This window comes from Theropithecus gelada, chromosome 15 (assembly GCF_003255815.1).
Source record: "Theropithecus gelada isolate Dixy chromosome 15, Tgel_1.0, whole genome shotgun sequence".
Lineage (NCBI taxonomy): Eukaryota > Metazoa > Chordata > Mammalia > Primates > Cercopithecidae > Theropithecus > Theropithecus gelada.
Genome location: NC_037683.1, coordinates 10,562,583 through 10,589,006, shown reverse-complemented (window position 1 = coordinate 10,589,006; position 26,424 = coordinate 10,562,583). Strand labels below are relative to the sequence as shown.

Below are 26,424 nucleotides of genomic sequence, written 5' to 3'. Positions count from 1 at the left end.
GGAAGCCCTCTGTCTTAGTCCATTTGGACTGCTATAACAACATATCTTAGACTGCATAATGTATAAACAACAGAAATTTATCAGCTGGGCGCGGTGGCTCACACCTGTAATCCCAGCACTTTGGGAGGCTGAGGTGGCTGGATCACCTGAGGTCAGGAATTTGAGACCAGGCTGACCAACATAGTGAAAACCCATCTCTACTAAAAATACAAAAAATTAGCCGGGCATGGTGGTGTGCGCCTGTAATCCCAGCTACTTGGGAGACTGAAGCAGGAAAATCGCTTGAACACCCCACACCCACGCCCCTCCCCCGCCAAAAAATAAAGGAAATTTATTGCTTATAGTTCTAGGGGTTGGGAGGTCCAAGATCAAGGCGTCAGCAGATTCGCCTGTTCCTCATACATGGGGCTTTCTAGCTGTGTCTTCTTGTGGCAGAAGTTGTGGACAAGCTCCCCAGGCCTCTTTTTCTTTTTGAGACAGAGTCTTGCTCTGTCGCCAGGATGGAGTACAGTGGCATGATCTTGGCTCACTGCAACCTCTGCCTCCAAACGATTCTCCCAACTCAGCCTCCTGAGTAGCTGGGACTACAGGCGCGTGACATCACACCAAGCTAATTTTTGTATTTTTAGTAAAGATGGGGTTTCACCATGTTGCCCAGGATGGACTTGATCTCTTGACCTCATGATCCACCCGCCTCAGCCTCCCAAAGTGTTGGGATTACAGGCGTGAGCCACCGCGCCCGGCCCCCAGGCCTCTTTTATAAGGGCACTAGCCCCATTCATGTCAGGGAGCCCACCCAATCACCTCCTAATCAACTCCCAAAGGCCCCACCTCTTTTTTTTTTTTTTTTTTTTTTTTTTTTTTGAGACGGAGTCTCGCTCTCGCTCTGTCGCCCAGGCTGGATTGCAGTGGCACGATCCGGGCTCACTGCAAGCTCTGCCTCCCGGGTTCACGCCATTCTCCTGCCTCAGCCTCCTGAGTAGCTGGGACTACAGGCGCCCGTCACCACGCTCAGCTAATTTTTTCTATTTTTTAGTAGAGACGGGGTTTCACCGTGTTAGCCAGGATGGTCTTGACCTCCTGACCTCGTGATCCGCCCGCCTTGGCCTCCCAAAGTGCTGGGATTACAGGTGTGAGCCACAGCGCCCGGCCCGCCCCGCCTCTTAATACCCTGACATTAACATTAGGTTTCAACATGTGAGTTTTGGGGGTCAGGGACATTCAGACCATAGCACCCTTGGACGAATAGGACAGGCAGAGGCTGTGGAATGACTCTGGGGTGGGTGAAGTAGGTGGGTGAAGTTGCTTTAAAAAGGGAATCCCTCTTCTGGGGCTGGGAGTGGCTTCCCACAGGGGACTGCGGTGCAAGGGAGGAGGAATCTGGCATCTCTCCAGGATGCTTCTCATTGCAGGGCCGCTGGCCTAGAAATGGCCTCAAATGGAAGCTGCGACCCGATCCTGGTGGAGGTTTTGGAGCTAGGCTAGAGATGAGGACTCCAGGGTTCAGTGTGCACCTGCTGCTCCTGCACTAGGTAAGTCCCTTCCTCTGTGGACCTCCAGCCCTCCCCTTCCAGTGGAGATAGTGTGCACAGCCCTAGCTCCCCTCCCTGAGCCTGGGAAAAGGCTGAAGGGAGACCCCGTGGTGTTCCTAGAAAAGAAGCCCTTCCCAGCGGTGGGAGGGTGAACGGGGAGCCTCCCTCTCCTCCAGTCCTGTCTTCCCAGCCCCAGGGCGGAGCTCTTCCTGTGTATCAGCCTCCACGCGGGAAAAGTTGCCAGTGCATTCATTCTCTCGAGGAATCCCTGCGAGCCCTCCCAGATGGGTGGTGTTATCAGCCCGATTTTACCGAGAGGCTGCTGAGGGAAAGTGACCTGTCTGAGGTTGGTGACAGACACCCAGTTTGATCCCATCTGTGGTACCGCCAGGCCTCTCCCTTTTCTGCTTCTCTCCCGAGAGGCTGGAGAGTCCTTTCCCTCCTAGCAGGGTCCTAAGGACCCCGGTGGTGCTCCAGGGGAGCCAACATCCCCTCCTTGGGAGGGCGTGGTGTGCCCTAGTTCTACACTCAGACCAAGAGAGGGCTGTGAGGGCTGTGCCTTTTTTTTTTTTTTCTTTTTTTCTTTTTGAGACGGAGTCTGTCACCCAGGCTGGAGTGCAGTGGCGCGATCTCCGCTCACTGCAACCTCAGCCTCCCGGGTTCAAGTGATTCTCCTACCTCAGCCTCCCAAGTAGCTGGGAGTACAGGCACCCGCCACCATGTCCGGCTAATGTTTGTATTTTTAGTACAGATGGGTTTTCACCATGTTGGCCAGGCTGGTCTTGAACGGATCTCAGGTGATCCCGTCGCCTCGGCCTCCCAAAGTGCTAGGATTACAGGCTTGAGCTACCACGCCCGGCCGGACTGTGCTCTCTTAAAGGGCCGAAGCAATGCGAGCGCTAGCGACCGAGGCAAGGAGGTGACGCGCAGAGGACTTATGGAGCGGACCGCCGCGGGAGGACGCGCCCAGGTCAGGGGGACTCCCTCTGCGACCCCCACACTGGGTCTCCGGCCCACGCGTGGCCCGTCTGGTCTGCGGTGTTGGCGCCGGGGCCGCCAGAGGGCGCCCGGGGCGGAGGAGGGGGCGGGAGCCGGGGAAGCCCGGGGAGGTGGTGGCAGAGCCGGCGCCGCCCCGCGGGGTCTGCGGCTCAGGTCTTAAGGGTCGGCTTTATGGGCCGGGAAATCCGGTTCCGGGGGTTCAAAGCCCAGGGGTTCCATGAGCCCCTACTGTTCTCGGATGCCTGGCCGGCCCCGAGGCACTCGTCCCAGCACCCCTCCCCCGTCCCCATCCTCCGGCCCCTCCCCCGTCGCCCCTCCGGGGTCCAGCCGGGCGGGGCCGCTCCAGGGTCGCGGCTGGCGCGGGTCCCCGGGCCCTGGCCGTCCGGTACCCCAGGCCAAGGACAGAAAACTTGAGCATCCACGCGCAGGGGTGGGGAGGGGAATCCCACTCTAGGGGTGCACTGCCCCGCCCTCTCCGGGTCTGCCTCGGCCCCGCCTGGGCCCCAAGCCCCGCCCCCTCCCCTCGGCTGGCCGGAGAGCCCCGGGGGCCGCCGCAGCCGCCCAAGCGCCCGCCATGCGCGCTGCCCCCGCCGCGCCGCTGCTCCAGCTGCTGCTCCTGCTGGGGCTGTGGCTAGAGGCTGCGGGCGTTGCAGAGTCGCCGCTGCCCGCCGTGGTCCTTGCCATCCTGGCCCGCAATGCCGAACACTCGCTGCCCCACTACCTGGGCGCGCTGGAGCGGCTGGACTACCCCCGGGCCAGGATGGCCCTCTGGTGAGAGACACTGGCATTGGCACCCAGTGGGCACCTAACCCCCAGCCTCGCAGATGGCCCCCGCCCCCGGCGGCCCTGTCTGCTCGCTCCCTGCCCAGACACCACCTAGACAGGCCCCTCCCCTCACAGACGGCCCTGCCAGCCCGAGCCCCCAGACAGGACCCTGAACCCCCTGCTGGGAGACCTCTGAGGCCACAGGCCGACGTGAGACACCCACCCCTCCTTCTGGTCCCCTACTCCTTCCTCTTGGGGCCTTCCCTGGGTGTAGGTTGGGCGCAGCCAGCCCTTTTCACCCCAGCCTTCAGGGCCCAGCTCAACCCCGGTGGGACCTGTGGTTGGCTGGATTTGAAGAGAAGCAGACAGGAACCTCTGAAGTCCCCTGGGGCCCAACGTGGCAGGGATCGGCCAGGCTGGAGGCTCCTGGGCACAGGTGGGGGGTGCCATCAGCACTGGGCTCCGGGCTGTGCAGGGGAGTCAGACCGGCTCCCTTTCCCTCTGGGCTTGGGCCAGCTCTCTTGGTAGAGGGGCAGGATCCTGTCAGCCAAGGGCAGTCCCCCTTCCTGGAGCCTCTCCCCTCTGGCATCTCTGTGCCCACAGGGCACTGGGATCGGAGGCCACAACCCCAGGTCTGTAGACACCAGAACAGGGAGGAGTCCTTGGCTGAGGTTGGGGGTAAACTGAGAAAAATGACAAGCCACCCTTTACAATACACCCCAGTTGGGCTGGGGGGGTGGAGCCCTGGTGTGGGGAGGCCGCCCACAATGACCACAGTTTGGGAGTTTGTTAGTTCCCACCCCTGTAAGACTTGACACGTAGTCTTCATTTCTGGGGAATTGGCTTAAAGGGGCAGCATCACCCAAAACCTGGGCACTTGGCTAAAGCCCCCACCTCTGTTATGGGAGCCCCTTCCCCAGGAGAGGGGAGGGTGTGCTCCATGACAGCGGAGCTTGGACCCGTCTGCATTCTCAGGGACTCGCAGAGCATAGTTTGGTCCTTATTACAACCTGGGGGTGGAGGAAAGCAGCAGCTCTTCTGTCTAGTCCCTATTCAGAGAGGGACAGGGGCTGGCCTGTGGTCACACAGCCACAGGTCACACAGGTAAGTATCTGCCCACCTAATGAAGGTTACCAGGGAATGTGGCAGGTGGGATCCTTAAAGTCGAGGTACTTTTCATCTTTCAAAATGCATTCATTGACCAGGCAACGTGGCTCACGCCTGTAATTTCAGCACTTTGGGAGGCTGAAGTGGGCAGATCACCTGAGGTGAGGAGTTCAAGACCAGCCTGGCCAACATGGTGAAACCCCGTCTCTACTAAACGCACAAAAATTAGCCGGGTATGGTGGCGCGTGCCTGTAATCCCAGGTACTTGAGAGGCTGAGGCAGGAGAATCACTTGAACCCAGGAGATGGAGGTTGCAGTGAGTCGAGATCACACCACTGCACTGCAGCCTGGGCGACAGAGCAAGATTATGTCTCAAAAAAAAAAAAAAAAATACACACACACACATATATACTTTCGTCTTCTCTTCTCTTGGTCCATGACATAGGCAAGAAAGCTTAAGTTATAGAGGGAGGACGTGAAGCCCAGAGAAAGATGGGACTTGCCTGAGGTCACACAGCAGGTCACAGAACTGTGATGGGGACCTGGCTGTGCTGCCTCCAGCCCATCTGCTGTAACATGCCTACCCTTCACTGTTCCAAGGAGAGCCCGGCCTCAAAGGCGTTGGTGCTTCGGGGTCAAGGCTGCTTTGGGGTTCAATCCTTCTGTGGCTGTGCCCCCTCAGCCTTTTTTCTTCCCGTCCCCAGGTGTGCCACGGACCACAATGTGGACAACACCACAGAGATGCTGCAGGAGTGGCTGGCAGCTGTGGGCGATGACTATGCCGCTGTGGTCTGGAGGCCCGAGGGGGAGCCCAGGTGGTGATCTGAGGGGAAGGGTACTGGGGAAGATGGAGAACAGCTGCAGTCCAGAGAGGAAAAGGGACAGCCCAGAGCCGCAGCCTCCAAGCCAGGGCTCTGTCCACTGCCTTGCAGAGAGGGAGGGGCATGTACCCCATGGGAACATCTCACCTCTCTACCCCCTCAGGTTCTACCCAGATGAAGAGGGTCCCAAGCACTGGACCAAAGAAAGGCACCAGTTTCTGATGGAGCTGAAGCAGGAAGCCCTCACCTTTGCCAGGGACTGGGGGGCTGACTATATCCTGGTAAGGAAGTCTGGCTAGAATTGGGCTTCTGAAAGGTGGTAGTATCTGTCCCTGATAGAAATCTGGGTATAGGCTGGGCGCAGTGGCTCACGCCTATAATCTTAGCACTTTGGGAGGCCAAGGCAGGTGGATCATCTGAGGTCAGGAGTTCGAGACCAACCTGGCTAACATGGTGATACCCCGTCTCTACTAAAAATACAATAATTAGCTGGGTATGGTGGCAGGTGCCTGTAATCCCAGCTACTCAGGAGACTGAGGCATGAGAATCGCATGAACCTGGGAGGCGGAGGTTGCACTGAGCTGAAATCACACCACTGCACCCCAGCCTGGGTGACAAGAGTGAAACTCAGTCTCAAAAAAAAAAAAAAAAAGAAAAATCTGGGTGTGACTGACCCACTGGAAGTCTGGGTCCTTCAGCAGGCTATCTGGGCCAGAGCCCAGACCAGATGTTCAGATTGGATCCCTATGTTAAAAGCTCAGACTAGGTACTAAGCCTGGACCCCTCAGATAGATCCCATTGTATATACTATATACTAAGCCTCGATTACTGGGCTGGAGCCCAGGTTATAAACTGAGCCTGGATCTCTGAACTAGAGCTCAGAGTAGGTGTTTGGACCCGTTTTCTCAGCCAGATCCCAGATAAAGGTCTTAGATCAGCAAACTCAGGTATAATCTCGGGACCGAATCCCTGAGTCAGTGCCCCAGACTAGAGCCTTGGTCCAGAAAGGGATCTACTGAGTGAGTTAGACCTCTGTAAGAGTATTCCCACTGGATCCTAGGAGCCACGCTGGGTCTCTGGCAGGACCACTTAGTGAATTCTTTGGGGGGCTGCAGCCCTGGCAGGGCTGGAGCCTGTGACATCCCCTCCCCAAAGTTTGCAGACACAGACAACATTCTGACCAACAACCAGACTCTGCGGCTTCTCATGGGGCAGGGGCTTCCAGTGGTGGCCCCAATGCTGGACTCCCAGACCTACTACTCCAACTTCTGGTGTGGGATCACCCCCCAGGTGAGGCCAGGATGGGGGCCTTGGGTGGACTGAGGTCCTGGAAGGAGGGACGTGGAGAGCAGAGAGCCTGAAGGCCTTGGGGTCTGTGGGCAGGGGCAGGGGAGCCCTCTTACAGCCCAAAGCATCCCCTTTCCCCAGGGCTACTACCGCCGCACAGCCGAGTACTTCCCCACCAAGAACCGCCAGCGCCGGGGCTGCTTCCGTGTCCCCATGGTCCACTCCACCTTCCTGGTATCCCTGCGGGCTGAAGGGGCAGACCAGCTTGCCTTCTACCCCCCACATCCCAACTACACTTGGCCTTTCGATGACATCATTGTCTTCGCCTATGCCTGCCAGGCTGCTGGTGAGGACCAGCCCTCCTTGAACATTCCTTGGATGCCTCTGCGCCTTTGCACATGCTATTCTGGCTGCTTACCATGCCTTTCTCTACCCTGCATTTCATCCTGTTAACTCTTGACTTACAGCTTTGGGTTATGAGTTTTCTTCTCTCTCTCTCTCTCTTTTTTTTTTGGTGTGATCTTGGCTTACTGCAAACTCTGCCTCCTGGGTTCAAATGATTTCCTGCTTCAGCTTCCCGAGTAGCTGGGATTACAGGCACCCGCCACCACACCCAACTAATTTTTGTGTTTTTAGCAGAGATGGGTTTTCGCCATGTTGGCCAGGCTGGTCTCAAGCTCCTGAGCTCAGGTGATCAGGCCACCCCGGCCTCCCAAAGTGCTGGGATTACAGGTGTGATCTCAGTAACTACTCAGCCAGTAGTTACTTTTTTTCTTTTTTCTTTTTTTTTTTTTTTTGAGACGGAGTCTCACTCTGTCGCCCAGGCTGGAGTGCAGTGGTCGGATCTCAGCTCACTGAAAGCTCCGCCTCCCGAGTTCACACCATTCTCCTGCCTCAGCCTCCCGAGTAGCTGGGACTACAGGCGCCCGCCACCTTGCCCGGCTAGTTTTTTGTATTTTTTTAGTAGAGACGGGGTTTCACCGTGTTAGCCAGGATAGTCTCGATCTCCTGACCTCGTGACCCACCCGTCTCAGCCTCCCAAAGTGCTGGGATTACAGGCTTGAGCCACCATGCCTGGCCTCCTTTTTTTTTTAAGATGGAGTCCTGCTCTGTCGCCCAAGCTAGAGTGCAGTGGCGCGATCTCGGCTCACTGCAACCTCCACCTCCCAGGTTCAAGGTATTCTCCTGCCTCAGCCTCCTGAGTAGCTAGGACTACAGGTGTGTGCCACCATGCCCGGCTAATTTTTTTTATTTTTATTTTTAGTAAAGACAGGGGGTTTCTTTTCTTTTTTTTTTTTTTTGAGATGGAGTCTCGCTCTGTCACCCAGGCTGGAGTGCAGTGGCCGGATCTCAGCTCACTGCAAGCTCCGCCTCCCGGGTTCATGCCATTCTGCCTCAGCCTCCCGAGTAGCTGGGACTACAGGCGCCCGCCACCTTGCCTGGCTAGTTTTTTGTATTTTTTAGTAGAGACGGGGTTTCACCGTGTTAGCCAGGATGGTCTTGACCTCCTGACCTCGTGATCCGCCCCCCTTGGCCTCCCAAAGTGCTGGGATTACAGGCTTGAGCCACTGCGCCTGACCACCATGTTAGCCAGGCTGGTCTCGAACTCCTGACCTTGTGATCCACCCGACTCGGCCTCCCAAAGTACTGGGATTACAGACATGAGCCACCGTGCCCGGCTAGTAGTTACTTTTAAGATGAAAGTTACTAAAAAGAGTTTGGGGCCGGGCGCGGTGGCTCAAGCCTGTAATCCCAGCACTTTGGGAGGCCGAGACGGGCGGATCACGAGGTCAGGGGATTGAGACCATCCTGGCTAACACGGTGAAACCCCCTCTCTACTAAAAAATACAAAAAACTAGCCGGGCGAGGTGGTGGGCGCCTGTAGTCCCAGCTACTCGGGAGGCTGAGGCAGGAGAATGGCGTAAACCCGGGAGGCGGAGCTTGCAGTGAGCAGAGATCCGGCCACTGCACTCCAGCCTGGGCGACAGAGCGAGACTCCGTCTCAAAAAAAAAAAAAGAGTTTGGGTATGGCCAGGCAAGGTGACTCAGACCTTAATTTCAAAGTCTTGGGAAGCTGAGGCTAGAGGGGAAATCACTTGAGCTCAGGAGTTCGAGACCAGCCTGGACAATATAGCAAGACCTCATCACTTTTCTGCCTTTTTTTTTTTTTTTGAGATGGAGTTTTGCTCTTGTTGCCCAGGCTGGAGTGCAATGGCATGATCTTGGCTCACTGCAACCTCTGTCTTCTGGGTTCAAGCAATTCTCCTGCCTCAGCCTCCCAAGTAGCTGGGATTACAGGCATGCACCACCACGCCTGGGTAATTTTGTGTTTTCAGTAGAGACGGGGTTTCTCCGTGTTGGTCAGGCTGTTCTCGAACTCCCGAACTCAGGTGATCTGCCTGCCTCAGCCTCCCAAAGTGCTGGGATTACAGGCGTGGGCCACCGAGCCCAACCCAGCGTTTTTTTTTTTTTTTGAGATGGAGTCTTGCTCTATGGCCCAGGCTGGAGTGCAGTGGCACAATCTCAGCTCACTGCAGTGTTGACCTCCCCACCTCAGCTTCCCGAGTAGCTGGGACCACAGGTGCACACTACCATGCCTAGCTAATTATTGTATTTTTCATAGAGATGGGGTTTTGCCGTGTTGCTCAGGCTGGTCTTGAACTCCTGGGCTCAGGTGATCTGCCCCCTCAGCTCCCAAAGTGCTACGATTACAGGTGTGAGCCACCACCCCTGGCTGCGAGACCCCATCTCTACAGGAAAATTTAAAAATTAACCTGGTGTGTTGGCCCACATCTGTAGTCCCAGCTTCTTGGGAGGCTGAGGCAGGAGGATCGCTTGAGCCCAGGAGGTTGAGACTGAAGTAAGCTGTGATCATGCCACTGTACTCCACCTTGGGCAACACAGGATGAGACCCTGCCTCAAAAAAAAAAAAAAAAAAAAAGAGAAAGTGTTTGGGTGTGAATGGAATAAATCCAATCCTGGCCGGGTGCGGTGGCTCATGCCTGTAATCTCAGCACTTTGGGAGGCCAAAGCAGGTGGATCACGAGGTCAAGAGAGGGAGACCATCCTGGCTAACACAGTGAAACCCGGTATCTATTAAAAATACAAAAAATGGCCGGGCGCGGTGGCTCAAGCCTGTAATCCCAGCACTTTGGGAGGCCGAGACGGGCGGATCACGAGGTCAGGAGATCGAGACCATCCTGGCTAACACGGTGAAACCCCGTCTCTATTAAGAAATACAAAAAACTAGCCGGGCGAGGTGGCGGGCGCCTGTAGTCCCAGCTACTCGGGAGGCTGAGGCCGGAGAACGGCGTGAACCCGGGAGGCGGAGCTTGCAGTGAGCTGAGATCCGGCCACTGCACTCCAGCCTGGGCGACAGAGCGAGACTCCGTCTCAAAAAAAAAAAAACAAAAACAAACAAAAAATACAAAAAATTTGCCGAGCATGGTGGTGGGTGCCTATAGTCCCAGCTACTTGGGAGGCTGAGGCAGGAGAACGGCATGAACGTGGGAGGCAGAGCTTACAGTGAGCCGAGATCGCGCCACTACACTCCAGCCTGGGTGACAGAGCGAGACTCCGTCTCAAAAAAAAAAAAAAAAAAAAAAATCCCGTCCTGTGGATGAGAGGGAGGAGTGGAGACACTCATGTTGGAGTGAAGCTCTTGAGAAGGCTGCAGAGAATGTGTAATTCTGACCTTGAAGACTATCTGGTGCACGGAGAAGAACTTTGCAGGTGGTCAGGGTAAATTAGAGGTGACGATTTAATTAAGTAATTAGTGGCAGCCGGTAAGGAGGGTGTTGTGATTCTTTGTTTTGTGCTGGAGAAATCTGCAGTGTGCAGACATGCAAGAAGAAATCTTATCAAGTGGAAAAAGTGAGTGAAGGTGAAACAATTGGAGGGGAAAACACAAGCGAAAACAGAAGCATTCTGTTATTTTTCAAGCGACAGCCCTTGTTAATCGGTCAATGATTTGAAGGAATTCAGTCTCTAACAGCCAGCTATTATATCCCTGCTCTGGGCCAAGCTCTGTGCTCGATGCTGGGAATAGCGTCAGCTTTCATTTGTTTTTTGTTTGTTTGTTTGCTTTTGAGACAGAGTCTTGCTCTGTCACCCAGGCTGGAGTGCAGTGGTGTGACTTTGGCTCACTGCAACCTTTGCCTCCGAGGTTCAAGTGATTCTCCTGCCTCAGCCTCCCAAGTAGCTGGGATTACGGGCAGCCACCACCACACCCAGCTAATTTTAGTATTTTTAGTAGAGATGGAGTTTCACCATGTTGGCCAAGCTGGTCTTGAACTCCTGACCTCAAGTGATCTGCCTGCCTGGGCCTCCAAAAGTGCTGGGATTACAGGCGTGAGCTACTGTGCCCCGCCTGGGTTAGCTTTTTAATTGGCACCGTGTGCCTGCCCCTGAGGATAGTTATAATAAAGGTAACAAATATTGGCCAGGTGCAGTGGCTCACATCTGTAATCCCAACAGTTTGGGTGGCCTAGGGGGGCGGTGGATCACTTCAGGCCAGGATTTCGAGACCATCCTGGCCAACATAGTGAAACCCCATCTCTACTGAAAATACAAAAATTAGCCAGGTGTGGTGGTGCACACCTGTATTCACAGCTACTCAGGAGGCTGAGGCAGGAGAATCACTCGAACCCGGGAGACAGAGGTTGTAATAAGCCAAGATCACACCGAGGCGGGCAGATCACTAGGTCAGGAGATCGAGACTATCCTGGCTAACATGGTGAAACCCCGTCTCTACTAAAAATACAAAAAATTAGCTGGGCGTGGTGGCGGGTGCCTGTAGTCCCAACCACTAGGGAGGCTGACGCAGGAGAATGACGTAAACCTGGGAGGCGTAGCTTGCAATGAGCCACTGCACTGCAGCCTGGGCGACAGAGCGACACTCCGTCTCAAAAAAAAAAAAAAAAGTGACAAATATTGAAGCCCGGGGAAGGCCACTCTGGCTGCCAGGTGAAAGATACTGTGGAAGGGAGCCCCAGAGGGTGTGGGGTGAAGTGGAGGGGTCTGGGGAAAAGGTGATGGCCCTTGGATCTAGGTGGGGTGGTGGGGATCGGGAGAGATGGGGGGATTTAGAGAACAGAGCAGTGGGGCTCACTGCCATCCTGTGGCTGTGGTGGGTGGGAGTTTGCCTGCTCCTGCCTCACCTTGATACCCTGAGGGCAGGGACTCAGTCTTGCTCACTGCCGTAACCCTGACTTCCAGTGGGTGCCCTGGACAGGTATATTGAATGAATGAACCATCTCAGCAGAATGACCCCTTAGATATTGTGTGAGCCAAGCCCTTTCTCCCTCTGGTCCTACAGGTGGGGAAACTGAGTCCCAGAGAAGACCGATACGGGTAACTGGCATTGCTGGGCCTAGGACCTCTCAGCTGGGTTCTGAGAGCCCCCCCACTCCACTGTAGCTCTCACTCAACCTGTCTCTGCAGGGGTCGCAGTCCACGTGTGCAATGAGCACCGTTATGGGTACATCAATGTGCCCGTGAAATCCCACCAGGGGCTGGAAGACGAGAGGGACAACTTCATCCACCTGATCTTAGAAGCACTAGGTGAGGGCTGGGGAACTGTTCCACCCGCCTGCTGCCAGGGCTTCCTGCCTCCCCATGATGCCCCTTTCCTTAGGCCCTGTACTGGAGCGGGCATTGGCCTTGGGGTTCCAGCCTTACCCCTGAGTCGTTCCATGACTCTGAGAAAGTCCCTTTCCCTGTTGGGCCTCAGTCTCACATCCCTACAATGGGGACAGGTGGATCTTGTGATCTCTGAGGTCCCAGCCTGTGGGGTGTTCTGCCGGGCTGGGGGCAGGAATGAGGCTGGGGGCTAGGACTTCAGGGTGACTGCTAACAGGAGTCAGTAGGGACTCATGCTTGGGGTCTACTTCCCTTTGCAGTGGACGGCCCCCCCATGCAGGCCTCAGCTCATGTGACTCGGCCCTCCAAGAGGCCCAGCAAGATAGGGTTTGATGAGGTAAGTCCCCGAGCCTGTGGGCTCGCTGTTAGGAGGTGAATGGGCCCTCCCCTCCCTCTCCCCTGCACTTACCACCCACCCCCTGCCTCCTCCAGGTCTTTGTCATCAGCCTGGCTCGCAGGCCTGACCGTCGAGAACGCATGCTCGCCTCGCTCTGGGAGATGGAGATCTCTGGGCGGGTGGTGGACGCTGTGGACGGCCGGTGAGGCTGCCTGGGATGGGGCCCTGAGCTCTTGGGGGAGCAATGTGGTCCATCTCCAAGCCCCCTAGGACTGGGAAAAGCAGACAGGTTGAATGAGTTTCTTGTCCCAGGAAGTATCCAAATAGGGTCTGAGTAATACTCGGTCAGGGAGTTTCAGAGCAGACACACGTGGGAGAAGCCACCCTCCCGCTGCTCACCAGAGGAGGCGAGCACAGTGGCTGAGGCTCCACAGCCTGGGTTCCAGCTCTACCAGCTATTGAATGTGTGACCTCCAGCCAGCTACCCCCATCTCTCAGCCCTTTTGTATAAATAGCAGATAACTGTGCCCTTCTCTTAGGGTTTTGTGGGTTTAGTGAAGTTAGCCAGGGCTGGGCACATAGTAAGTTTCCAAAGGTTAGGTATTTTCAGTATTATTACTCTCCATCCCGGACTTGAGTTCCTGGTGGGCGGAGATCGGGAAAGGCCAGCCATGTTCCCCTGGGGAATCCAGAGGCCAGGCTCCTCCAGCCACCAGGGGTCCTGTGGCCCCATATGTCGTCTGCTGCTATTTGCTTCAAGTGCTCAGCTCTGTTTTTTTTTTTTAGAGACAGCGTCTCCGTCTGTTACCCGGGCGCAGTGCAGTGCCACAAACATGGCTCACTGAAGCCTTAAACTCCTGGGTTCAAGCAATCCTCCTGCCTCAGCCTCTGAATAACTGGACTATAGGCGTGCACCATCACACCCAGCTAATTAAAAATAATTTTTTTTTTTTTGAGGCTGGAGTGCGGTGGCGCAATCTCGGCTCACTGCAACATCCGCCTCCCGGGTTTTAAGTGATTCTCCTCCATCAGCCATCTGAGTAGCTGTGATTACAGGCTTGCATCACCACACCTAGCTAAAAAAAAAAATTTTTTTTCATAGAGACAGGGTCTCACTCTGTTGCCTAGGCTGGTCTTGAACTCCTGGCCTCAAGTGACCCTCCTGCCTCACCCTCTTGAGTAACTGGGACTACAGGCATGCACCACCATGCCCAGCTAATTAAAAAAACTTTTTGGCAGCGCCGGGCACGGTGGCTCACACCTGTGATCCCAGCACTTTGGGAGGCCGAGGAGGGTGGATCGTGAGGTCAGGAGATCGAGACCATCCTTGCTAACATGGTGAAACCCCGTCTCTACTAAAAATACAAAAAGTGGCCGGGCGCGGTGGCTCAAGCCTGTAATCCCAGCACTTTGGGAGGCCGAGACGGGCGGATCACGAGGTCAGGAGATCAAGACCATCCTGGCTAACACGGTGAAACCCCGTCTCTACTAAAAAATACAAAAAACTAGCCGGGCGAGGTGGCAGGCGCCTGTAGTCCCAGCTACTCGGGAGGCTGAGGCAGGAGAATGGCGTAAACTCGGGCGGCGGAGCTTGCAGTGAGCTGAGATCCGGCCACTGCACTCCAGCTTGGGCGACAGAGCGAGACTCCGTCTCAAAAAAAAAAAAAAAAAAAATACAAAAAGTTAGCCAGGCATAGTGGCTGGCGCCTGTAGTCCCTGCTACTCAGGAGGCTGAGGCTGGAGAATGGCGTGAACCCGGGTGGCGGAGCTTGCAGTGAGCCGAGATCACATGACTACACTCCAGCCTGGGCAACAGAGCGAGACTCTCTCAAAAAATATTTTTTTCTCTCTCTACTAAAAATGCAAAAATTAGCTGGGCGTGGTGGTGGGCGCCTGTAATCTCAGCTACTCAGGAGACTGAGTCAGGAGAATTGCTGGAACCCGGGAGGCAGACAGAGGTTGCAGTGAGCCAAGATCGTGCCGTTGCACTCCAGCCTGGGCCGACAACAGTGAGAGTCTGTCTCAAAAAAACTTTTTTTTTTGGAGAGATGGGGTTTCTCTCTGTTGCTCAGGCTGGTCTTGAACTCCTGGCTTCAAGCAATCCTCCCACTTTGGCCTCCCAAAGCACTGGGATTACAGGTGTGAGACACCATGTCCCCCGAGGTCTCTTGACCATAGGCTATCCATCCTTTGCTTGGGCCTCTGCCCAAGAAGTATCTCTCATGTTCCCACATTCTTTAGAGTGCCTCCCGCTCAGGCAGCCCCCTACCATCCCACCCTTTCCTCAAGGGTAACCCCTATCCTATCATATTAGGACACGTCCTAATAGTTATTCTCTCAGAACTCCTGAGGTGGCCGGGCGTGGTGGCTGACGCCTGTAATCCTAGCACTTTGGGAGATTGAGGCGGGCAGATCACCTGAAGTCAGGAGTTCGAGACCAGCCTAGCCAACATGGTAAAATCCCGTCTCTACTAAAAAAAAAAAAAAAAAAAAAAAAAAAAAAAAATTAGCCGGGTGTGGTGGTGTGTGCCTGTAATCTCAGCTACTTGTGAGGCTGAGGCAGGAGAATTGCTTGAACCTGGGAGGTAGAGGTTGCAGTGAACTGAGATGGTGCCACTGCAGTCCAGCCTGGGCAACAGTGGCTCCAGTTCCCCAGGTCCAGTCCCTTGACAGCTTCAGGTCACACAAAAGAGTTACAAGGCAGAAACCTTCTTCAAACCCGACTCCAGTGTGACCGTCCCCACCATGCACAGGCCTGGCCCCTCTGGAGGGGTCTCTGGCAGGCACCCCTCACCCATCACACCTGTGTCCCTCAGGATGCTCAACAGCAGTGCCATCAGGAGCCTCGGCGTAGACCTGCTCCCGGGCTACCAGGACCCCTACTCAGGACGCACCCTGACCAAGGGCGAGGTGGGCTGCTTCCTCAGCCATTACTCCATCTGGGAAGAGGTGAGGGCGCCTGCTTCCTCCACCCACGGCCTTCGGGGAGAACGGGGCCAGTTTGTTCTATTCACTGCTCTGTGAACGAGTGCATGAATGAAGATATGCATCAAAACCTGGCCAGCAGCTTTCAGTCTCCTCTGTGTTCAGCACCCCAGTGGGCACCGCTAAGCGGTACCCGTTTGCATTCTGCAGTCTCTCTTAAGCACCTACTGTGTGCTAGGAGATATTCTGCTCTGAGAACACACAGGAGGACAGGAACAATGCATGTCTGCTCCTTCCTCCAAAACAGGGATCCCCCTGGGGCTCAGGGACCAGAGGGGGGTTACTGAAACCAAGAAAAAAATCAAGAAAACCAAGCTTGCAGTGGAGGGGAGAGGTGTGGGCCACTTTAAAAGGCACCTGGTGTGGGAGAGGTCAGAGTCGGTGTCGCCATTGAGGGGCAGGGAGAAAGGCCTTCTAGGCAGAGGAGAACAGGGGGTGCCAAGGTCCTGAGGCAGGAAGGTGTTTAGGAGCAGAAAGAAGGAAGCCTGGGACTCAGCATGTGCTCAGTACTTGGCCAGGAAGCCTCAGCCCAGGGGCTGGGAGTGTGAGCGCAGAGGAGAGGTTGCTGGACATGGCCGGAGAGAACAGGGGAACTAAGCCCTCCAAGGGCAGCCCCTCCAGGAGATGGGACATGGATTCCTTGTTTTTATTCTCTGCTATAGCCAAATATATGTGCATGTGTATGTGAGCATTATGGGGTGTTTTTTTTTTTTTTTTTTTTCCTGAGCTGGAGTATTGCTCTGTCGCCCAGGCTGGAATGCAGTGGTGCAGTCTTGGCTCACTGCAACCACTACCTCCTGGGTTCAAGCGATTCTCCTGCCTCAGCCTCCTGAGTAGCTGGGATCACAGGCACCTGCCACCACGCCCAGCTAACTTCTAATCTCAGGTGATCTGCCCGTCTTGGCCTCCCAAAGTGCTGGGATTACAGGCATGAGCCACCACGCTCAACCTATGTTGACTTTTTTACCATCTCAGAACATGGTTCACTACTTTTTTTTTTTTTTTTTTTTTTTTTTTTTTTTTTTTACAAGGTTTTAGCAACTGCTACCTGCTGGTTCCCAGGCCACACTTTATCACAAATCCAGATCCTTTATATTTAATACTTAACAATAAATTTGAGAGATAGNTTTTTTTTTTTTTTTTTTTTTTTTTTGAGACAGAGTCTGGCTCTGTCGCCCGGGCTGGAGTGCAGTGGCCGGATCTCAGCTCACTGCAAGCTCCGCCCCCCGGGTTTACGCCATTCTCCTGCCTCAGCCTCCCGAGTAGCTGGGACTACAGGCGCCCGCCGCCTCGCCCGGCTAGTTTTTTGTATTTTTTTTAGTAGAGACGGGGTTTCACCGTGTTCGCCAGGATGGTCTCGATCTCCTGACCTCGTGATCCGCCCGTCTCGGCCTCCCAAAGTGCTGGGATTACAGGCTTGAGCCACCGCGCCCGGCCCACTACTTTTTTTTTGAGACAGGGTCTTGTTCTGGCACCCAGGCAGGAGTGCAGTGGCTCACCACAGCCCGGACCTCCTGGGCTCAAACAATTATCCCACCTTAGCCCCCCAAGTATCTGAAACTACAGGCGCGCACCACCACACCCAGCTAAATTTTGTATTTTTTGTAGAGACAAGGTTTCGCCATGTTGGCTAGGCGGCTGGTCTCGAACTCCTGAGCTCAAGTGATTCCACCCACCTCAGCCTCCAAAAGTGCTGGGATTATAGGCATGAGCCAGCGCTCCCGGCTTCACTAATTTCTGAGCTGATTTCCTTTTCTTTTCACAGAAGTTATCAAAAGTAGTTTTCCGAAAGTTATTCTGAAGTAACTTTTCCAAAAGTTATCGAAAGTACTTTTTATTTGGGATATTCGGGGCTGGGGTCTTCCCAATCCCCACCCAGCCCAGCTTCCTTTAGAAAATAGCAGGAGAGGCCGGGCGCAGTGGCTCACGCCTGTAATCCCAGCACTTTGGGAGGCCGAGGTGGGTGGATCGCCTGAGGTCAAGAGTTCGAGACCAGCCTGGTCAACATGGTGAAACCCCGTCTCTACTAAAAATATAAAAATTAGCCGGGCATGGTAGCAGATGCCTAGAATCCCACCCAGCTACTCGGGAGGCTGAGGCAGGAGAATTGCTTGAACGGGGGAGGTGGAGGTTGCAGTGAGTCATCATGCCACTTTACTCCAGCCTGAGCAAGAGCGAAACTCCACCTCAAAAAAAAAAAAAGAAAGAAAGAAAATAGCAGGAGGCCAGGCCAGGTGCGGTGACTCATGCTTGTAATCCCAGCACTTTGGGAGGCTGAGGCGGGCAGATCACGAGGTCAGGAGTTCAAGACCAGTCTGGCCAACATGGTGAAACCTTGTCTCTACTAAAAATACACAAATTAGCCCGGTGTGGTGGCGGGCACCTGTAATCCCAGCTGCTTGGGAGGCTGAGGCAGGAGAATCACTTGAACCCGGGAGGCGGAGGTTGCAGTGAGCCGAGACCATCTTCTGGTGGGAACTGCAAGCCTCTCCCCAGCCCCCAGAGGGTCGGGCTTCTGGGCCCAGCCCCTGTCTGTCATGCCTGCACTCAGGCAGCTGGAGGGGTGGGAGGGGAGATGGCTCCTGGCCTTGGCCATGGCTGCCTTGGCCTCCACCATTCCTGCTCCTCTTCCATGCAGCCCCCTGACTTGGGAGGCCATTTCACTCCAGTCTGGGCAACAAGAGTGAAGCTTTGTCTCAAAAAAAAAAAAAAAAAAGAAAAGAAAAGAAAAGAAAAGAAAGAAAGAAAGAAAAAAAAGAAAAGAAAATTGCAGAAGGCCAAAGTGGCCATCTGGGCCCTGGTATTCAGCAGATGCGGGTTCGTATCCCAGCTCCGCCACCTCCTGGCTGTGTGTCCTTGGACAGGCAGTCTCCCATTTCTGCGTGTCCTCCTCCCTCCTGCAGTTGAGGATCATCATTTCCTGCCTCCTGAGGGCCCCTGGAGATACGCAGTGGCACAGCCCTGGGGTACAGTAGCACTCAGGGAATGTGGCAGGGGCCATGGTTACCATCATGATTCTATCTGGAGAGCCTCAGGTGCCAGAGTGAGGTTGGGATTTCAGGTCCCGGGCAGTGGGGCCCCCAGCAGGCTTTGGGGCAACTGCATGACGTGGCCAGGCCAACCGAGGCCAGGGAGAGGCTGTGGGCTGCAGCGTGGAGGGAGGGGACAGCTGAACTCTGAAGAGCCATCTCCCACCCCATCGTGTATCACAGGTGGTTGCGAGGGGCCTGTCCCAGGTCCTGGTGTTTGAGGATGACGTGCGCTTTGAGAGCAACTTCAGGGGGAGGCTGGAGCGGCTGATGGAGGATGTGGAGGCAGAAAAACTGCCATGGGACCTGATGTAGGCAGCCTGCGCCCTCAGGGACAGGGGGGCGGGGTGGGCCTCCGGAGTCTGCCTTTTCCTGCTTGGGACCCTGGCCAGCCCCTCCCCCAAGAGCCTGGCCCTGAAGGAACGGGTGCGGGGTGGGGGAGTCTCATGATACCCAGGACCTAAGAGAGTCCTGGGCCCCTTGGTGTCACTTTCAGCTACCTCGGGCGGAAGCAGGTGAACCCTGAGAAGGAGGCAGCCGTGGAGGGGCTGCCGGGCCTGGTGGTGGCCGGGTACTCCTACTGGACGCTGGCCTACGCCCTGAGCCTGGCGGGTGCCCGCAAGCTGCTGGCCTCACAGCCTCTACGCCGCATGCTGCCTGTGGACGAGTTCCTGCCCATCATGTTCGACCAGCACCCCAAGTGAGACTCTGACGGGGGCCGGGCATGGCAAGGCAGGGGCGTCCCCTCCGGGAACTCACCTCAATCAGTAGGAAGTCCCCTCACTGGGCAGATGGGGAGACTGGGACTGGCAAGGCCAAGTCATTGGCCCAGGTCACCAAGGAGTGGCTCAGCCTAACCTTAGAGTCAGAACAATCTCGGTGTGTATTTTGCGCAGCGCACGCAGGCTTTTTTTTTTTTTTTTTTTAAATGGAGTCCTGCTCTGTTGCCCGGGCTAGAATACCGTGGCATGATTTGGACTCACTGCACCCTCTGCCTCCCAGGTTCAAGCAATTCTCCTGCCTCAGCTTCCCAAGTAGCTGGGATTACAGGCAAATGCCACCCCATCCTGCTATTATTTATTTATTTATTTATTTTTGAGATGGAATCTTGCTCTGTTGCCCAGGCTGGAGTGCAGTGGCGCGATCTTGGCTCACTGCAACCTCCGCCTCCCAGGTTCAAGTGATTTTCTTGCCTCAGCCTCCTGGGTAGCTGGGATTACAGGTGCCCGCCAGCACACCCAGCTAACTTTTTTGTATTTTTTAGTAGATACGGGGGTTTTTCCATGTTGGCCAGGCTGGTGTCGAACTCCTTGACCTCAAGTGATCCACTTGATCACTTGAGTGCTGGGATTACAGGCGTGAGCCACTGTATTTTTGGTAGAGATGGGGTTTCGCCATGTTGGTCAGGCTAGTCTCGAACTCCCGACTTCAGGTGATCGGCCTCCCGAAGTATTGGGATTACAGGCATGAGCCACCACGCCCGGCTGCATGCAGTTTTTAATCAAATGACTTCGCTGTTCTCAGCCTCCGTTTCTTCATCTGGAAAATGGAGATAGTAGAAGTGACACTGCTCAGGGCTGTTGTGAGGACTAGATGACGGGGAGTGAAGTGCTTTGGGCAGGCAAGGTGCCTGGCTCCAGGCAGGCGTGTGAGCGGGGAGTAGGGGCCCGCCTCAGTCCTCCTGAGCTGTCCTCTCACCTTACAGCGAGCAGTACAAGGCACACTTCTGGCCGAGGGACCTGGTGGCCTTCTCCGCCCGGCCCCTGCTTGCTGCCCCTACCCACTATGCCGGGGACGCCGAGTGGCTCAGTGACACGGAGACTTCCTCTCCATGGGATGACGACAGCGGCCGCCTCATCAGCTGGAGTGGCTCCCAAAAGACCCTGCGCAGCCCTCGCCTGGACATGGCTGGCAGCAGTGGGCACAGCCTCCAACCCCAGCCTCGAGATGAGCTCTAGGTGAGGATGCATAGACCTTGGCTTGCTCTTCCCTTTGATGGCATGACTATATCTGGGGTTGTTTTCCCCCTTCTCAGCCTTCTCTCTCCCTCTCTGCATCTCTAGCTTTGCCTTTGTGTCCTTTTTTTTTTTTTTGAGACGGAGTCTCACTCTGTCACCCAAGTTGGAGTGCAGTGGCCGGATCTCGGCTCACTCCAAGCTCCGCCTCCCAGGTTCACGCTATTCTCCTGCCTCAGCCTCCCAAGTAGCTGGGACTACAGGCGCCTGCCACCACGCCCGGCTAATTTTTTTTTGTATTTTTAGTAGAGACGGGGTTTCACCGTGTTAGCCAGGATGGTCTCGATCTCCTGACCTCATAATCCACCCGCCTCAGCCTCCCAAAGTGCTGGGATTACAGGTGTGAGCCACTGTGCCCGGCCATGTTTTTTTTTTTTTTTGAGACGGAGTCTCGCTCTGTTGCCCAGGCTGGAGTGCAGTAGTGTGATCTTGGCTCACTGCAACCTCCACCTCTCGGGCTCAAGCAATTCTCCTGCCTCAGCCTCCCTAGTAACTGGGATTATAGGCACCCACCACCAGACCTGGCTAATTTTTGTATTTTTATTTTTATTTATTTACTTATTTTGAGATGGAGTCTTGCTCTGTCGCCTAGGCTGGAGTGCAGTGGCATGATCTCAGCTCACTACAACCTCTGCCTCCCGCGTCCTGGGTTCAATCAATTCTCCTGTCTCAGCCTCCCGAGTAGCTGGGACTACAGGCGCCCGCCACCACGCCCAGCTAAATTTTGTATTTTTTTTTTTTTTTTTTTTTTGAGACGGAGTCTCGCTCTGTTCCCCTGGCTGGAGTGCAGTGGCGCAATCTCGGCTCACTGCAAGCTCCGCCTCCCGGGTTCCTGCCATTCTCCTGCCTCAGCCTCCCAAGTAGCTGGGACTACAGGCGCCCGCCACTGCGCCCGGCTAATTTTTTGTATTTTTAGTAGAGACGGGGTTTCACTGTGGTCTCGAACTCCTGACCTTGTGATCCGCCCGCCTCGGCCTCCCAAAGTTCTGGGATTACAGGCATGAGCCACCGCGCCCGGCAATTTTGTATTTTTAGTAGAGACAGGGTTTCATCATGTCAGCCAGGCTGGTCTTGAACTCCTGACCTCGGGTGATCTGCCTGCCTCGGCTTCCCAATGTGCTGGGATTACAGGCGTGAGCCACCACACCTGGCCTTTTGTATTTTTAGTAGAGACGGGGTTTCACCATGTTGGCCAGTCTGGTCTTCAACTCCTGACCTCAAATGATCCGGCTGTCTCAGTCTCCCAAAGTGCTGGGGATTACAGGCGTGACCCACTCTGCCTGGCCTCTGTGTCTGTCTCTAATTGTACCTTCTGCTGTCTCTGCATCCCTTTCTAGCTCTTCCTCTCTCTGCCTGTCTCTGCCTCTGTTTTCCTATATCTCTGTCGGTATCTGTCTCTCTCTGATTCTGTCTAATTCTCTTTCTCTTCCTGCTCCTCCTGTCCCACCAGGTCCGGGTGATGACTGCAAAGGAGTGCCCAGGAGCAGGCCACTACTGCCCAGAGAGCAGAGGAGGAGGTTGTTGGCAGGGACCGCAGATCCAGTCAGACCTGGCCACCACCTTGGGCATGGCCACTCTGCCCTCTGGACCTGTCTTTCATCAGAAGAAACCACTCAGAGATGGATCCCATTCCCTAAAGGTCTCATCGCAAAGGAACAGGACTTCCAGGCCCCTTGACCCTGCCTGGCCTGATTCAGGGCCTGGTGGGCCCCAGCCTTCTGTTTCAAGCTGGGCATACCCCATGCGCCCTTCCCTCCCTAAGGACTCAGCTGAGGGACCCCTCTGCCCCCTTCTACCTCCACCTCAGCACCCTCCCCCAGCTTGATGTTTAGGTCTCCCCAGCACCCTCCTCCCTGGCCGGTGCAAAGTACAGAGAGGTAGAGGACGACCCTTGCAGACTTGTTGCCCAGCACACAGTAGGCCCTCAATAAAAGCCATTTGCACTTTAAATATATATACACGTATGTGTGTATGTGTATATATATATAGACACAGGGTCTCCCTCCATTGCCCAGGCTGAAGTGCAGTGGCGCAAACCCAGCTCACTGCAGCCTCAACCTCCTGGGCTCAAGTGATCCTCCTGCTTCAGTCTCCCACATAGCTGGACCACAGGCAGGTGCCACCATGCCTGGCTAAATTTTATTTTGTATTTTTTTGTAGAGCCTGGGTTTTGCATGTTGCCCAGGCTGGTCTCAAACTCCTGGGCTCAATCTACCCACCTTGGCCTCCCACCGTGCTGGGATGAGAGGCCGTGAGCCACTGCACCCTGCCACTTTATATATGTGTATATATATTTGTTTGTTTTTAAGATGGAGTCTCACTCTGTCACCCAGGCTGGAGTGCAGTGGCGCGATCTCAGCTCACTGCAGCCTCCGCCTCTTGGGTTCAAGTGATTCTCCTGCCTCAGCCTTCCTAGTAGCTGGGATTACAGGCATGCGCCCCCTCGCCCAGCTAATTTCTATATTTTTACTTCATATTTTTTAACTCATGGCTGAGCCTCTGTATCTCAGCTGGCATGGGAGGAGGCTTCCTGATCTATGGTTGAGCAATTAGAGGGAGAGAGACGGGAGGACAGGCGAGGAGTCAGGCCGATCCAGCATCGCCTCTGTGCTGGGTGATCTTGGGTGGGTGTCATCCCTTCCCTGGGCCTTAGTCTACTCTTTGGTCATTGTGGCTGGTTGGGTATAGAGTGGCCTGGCCTGAGTCTGGCCCACAGTGAGTGCTCACCCAGTGGGGCGGATGTAGTCATCCCCGAAGTCATTACCAGCCTCACCTTGCTGGTCAGGGTGGGCCCAGCCAGTCCAAGGGCTGCTGATATCCCCCAGCTCTTTGGATCATCTCTTGTGCAGCTGAAACCTTGACTTAGGGGAAGAGGAACCCCCTGGGAGGGGCTGGGGGAGATCCTGGGTTCCCCTCTGGCGCTAACCAGTGTGGCCACCAGAGGGCGCAAGGAGGCAGAGCCTGTACTTGGACAGGCTGCTCCCTGCTGGGTTGGGGTCAACACCAGGAAGGGAGCGTGGGCCATCGTGAAGCTCCCCTTGGTGCTGGGGCGACCCGCAGCAGCTGATGGGAACTGCAAGCCTCTCCCCCACCCCCAGAGGGTCGGGCTTCTGGGCCCAGCCACTGTCTGTCATGCCTGCACTCAGGCAGCTGGAGGGGTGGGAGGGGAGATGGCTCCTGGCCTTGGCCACGGCTGCCTTGGCCTCCACCCATGCAGGACTGTGGCACCGATATCTCCAGGCTCCCCATTCCTGCTCCTCTTTCATGGCGGCCCCCGGACTTGGTCGTGTGAGCACCCTGGTCTTGGCAGAGTCCAAGAGGCACTCCCTGAGGTTGGGGTACCCCTTGGCTCTGTCCTGGGCGTGAGGTCCAGTACCTGGCACGGCTGTGAGAAGGACCTTGGGCCGGAGCTGTGGACTCAGTGCTTTATTCGTTCTAAGATGAAAGCCATTCGTTCTTGATGGCTATGACCTTGAGCAACTCACTTCTCTCCAGGCTCCAGGTGTCCCCTTCATTCATTTGTTAACCTTTATTAAGCACCTCCCATGGGCCACGATCAGGCTCTGGGGATTCAGCAGTGAATGAAACTGACAAAAACTCCTGACCTCATTAAGCTGGCATTCTTCTTTTTCTTTTTTTGTGACAGAGTCTCATTCTGTCACCACACCCAACCAAAACTGACATCCTAATGAGGGATACAGACAAAAACAAGGAAAGATTAGAGGGTGTGAATTGCTATAGAGAAAAATGAGGAGGGGGGAGATACAAAGTAAGATCTAAGAAGTTAACAACTGAACAAAGACGCAGGAGTGGGCCAGGCATAGTCGCTCACGCCTGTAATCCTAGCGCTTTGGAAGGCCTAAGCAGATGGATCACTGGAGGTCAGGAGTTTGAGACCAGCCTGGCCAACACAGGGAAATCCTGTCTCTATTAAAAATACAAAAATTAGCCAGATATGGTAGCGGGTGCCTGTAATGCCAGCTACTCGGGAGACTGAAGCAGGAGAATTGCTTGAACCCGGGAGGTAGAGGTTGCAGTGAGCTGAGCTTGCGCCACTGCACTCCAGCCTGGGCGACAGTGAGACTCCATCTCAAAAACAGAAGACTTCACTGGGCGGGGTGGCTCACACTTGTAATCCCACCACTTTGGGAGGCCGAGGCAGGTGGATCACAAGGTCAGGAGTTTAGGACCAGCCTGACCAAGAGGGTTAAACACTGTCTCTACTAAAAATACAAAAATTAGCCAGGGATGGTGGTGGGCGCCTGTAATCCCAGCTACTTGGGAGGCTGAGGCAGAGAATTGCTTGAACCTGGGAGGCAGAGGTTGCAGTGAGCCAAGATCACACCACTGCACTCCAGCCTGGGTGATAGGTGATAGAGTGAGACTCCATCTAAAAAAAAAAAAAAAAAAAAAAAGAGTTGCAGGAGGGGAGGGGCTGAGCCTTGGGGATAGCAAAAGGAAGAGCTTCCAAGCAGAAGGAACAGCATATGCAAAGGTCCTGAGGGAGGAGCAGGACTGACAATACAGAGAGAGGAGGAGCCAGTGTCTAGAGTTGATAGAGCCAAGGTTGGGGCCAGAGCAGGGATGGTCATGAAGGCCATTTTGGCTTTTACTCTGAGATGGAGCCCCCGGAGAGATGGAGGCGAAGAAGTAACCATCTAACTTACATTTTTACATGATCACCCTGGCAGAGATGTGGCATGATCTCACATAGTGTTATAAGACCACACCGGCTACTGTGCTGAGAATAAACTGTGGGGAGGTCCATGGAAGAAACAGGGAGACCAGTTAGGAACCCATTGTAATAATTCAAGCATGGCTGGGTGCGGTGGCTCACGTGTATAATCCTAGCACACTGGGAGGCCGAGGTGGGTGGATCACCTGAGGTCAGGATTTCGAGACCAGCCTGGCCAACATGGTGAAACCCCATCTCTACTAAAAATACAAAAATTAGTCAGGCATGGTGGTGGATGCCTGTAATCCCAGCTACTCAGGAGGCTGAGGCAGGAGAATTGCCTGAACCTGGGAGGCAGAGGCTACAGGGAGCCTAGATCGCATCACTGCATTCCCGCCTGGGCAACAAGAGTGAAACTTAGTTTAAAAAAAAAAAAGGCCGGGCGCGGTGGCTCAAGCCTGTAATCCCAGCACTTTGGGAGGCCGAGACGGGCGGATCACGAGGTCAGGAGATCGAGACCATCCTGGCCGACACGGTGAAACCCCGCCTCTACTAGAAAATACAGAAAACTAGCCGGGCGAGGTGGCGGGCGCCTGTACTCCCAGCTACTCGGGAGGCTGAGGCAGGAGAATGGTGTGAACCCGGGAGGCGGAGCTTGCAGTGAGCTGAGATCCGGCCACTGCACTCCAGCCTGGGCGGCACAGCAAGACTCCGTCTCAAAAAAAAAAAAAAAAAATTAGGTGAGAGTGGTGGTGGGCACCTGTGGTCTCAGCTACTCAGTAGGCTGAGGTAGGAGAATCGCTTGAACCCAGAGGCGGAGGTTGCAGTGAGCTGTGATCGTGCAATTGTACTCCAGCCCGAGTGACTGACTAAGACTATCTCAAAAAGAAAAAATAAAAATTGAGATCCAAAAGGATATGTCAGGTAAGTAGTTGGATACACAAGTCTGGAATTCAGGGCCCTAGTCTGGGCTGGAGATAGAAGCTTGGAATCCTTCAAGCTGTATACTCCTCCACCAGTTACCCAGGGAACCTGTTAAAAGACACATTCCTGCCCCCTCCCAGTTCTCTGAAGGTTCTGATTTAGTAGGCTATGGGTGAGGCCTGACGTTTTTTACTCTCTCTCCCTCTTTTTTTTTTTGGTAGAGACACAGTTCTCACTATGTTGCCCAGGCTGGTCTCAAACTCCTGAGCTCAAGTGATCTTCCTGCCTCAGCCTCCTAAAGTGCTGTG

At 54.8% G+C, this 26,424-nt stretch overlaps 1 protein-coding gene across 3 annotated transcripts; it reads left to right on the top strand.

Annotated features, from left to right (window-relative positions):
- Positions 1 to 1,366: 1,366 nt before the first annotated feature.
- CERCAM (cerebral endothelial cell adhesion molecule) lies at positions 1,367 to 22,471 on the top strand. 3 transcript variants are annotated; one of them, XM_025359702.1, is made up of 13 exons: positions 1,367 to 1,532; positions 5,108 to 5,218; positions 5,388 to 5,505; positions 6,380 to 6,514; positions 6,653 to 6,857; positions 11,954 to 12,073; positions 12,412 to 12,488; positions 12,584 to 12,690; positions 15,305 to 15,437; positions 18,686 to 18,813; positions 18,999 to 19,202; positions 20,208 to 20,460; positions 21,968 to 22,471. In XM_025359702.1, exons 2-12 carry the CDS (start codon positions 5,145 to 5,147, stop codon positions 20,458 to 20,460), a joined length of 1,554 nt encoding a protein of 517 aa, XP_025215487.1. In that variant the 5' UTR covers positions 1,367 to 1,532; positions 5,108 to 5,144; the 3' UTR covers positions 21,968 to 22,471. The 3 variants fall into 3 exon arrangements, with proteins under 3 accessions (XP_025215487.1, XP_025215486.1, XP_025215485.1); XM_025359701.1 differs by lacking the exon at positions 1,367 to 1,532 and adding an exon at positions 2,469 to 3,302; XM_025359700.1 differs by lacking the exon at positions 1,367 to 1,532 and adding an exon at positions 3,158 to 3,302 and having other exon boundaries at positions 5,108 to 5,505.
- The last annotated feature ends 3,953 nt before the right edge of the window (positions 22,472 to 26,424 follow it).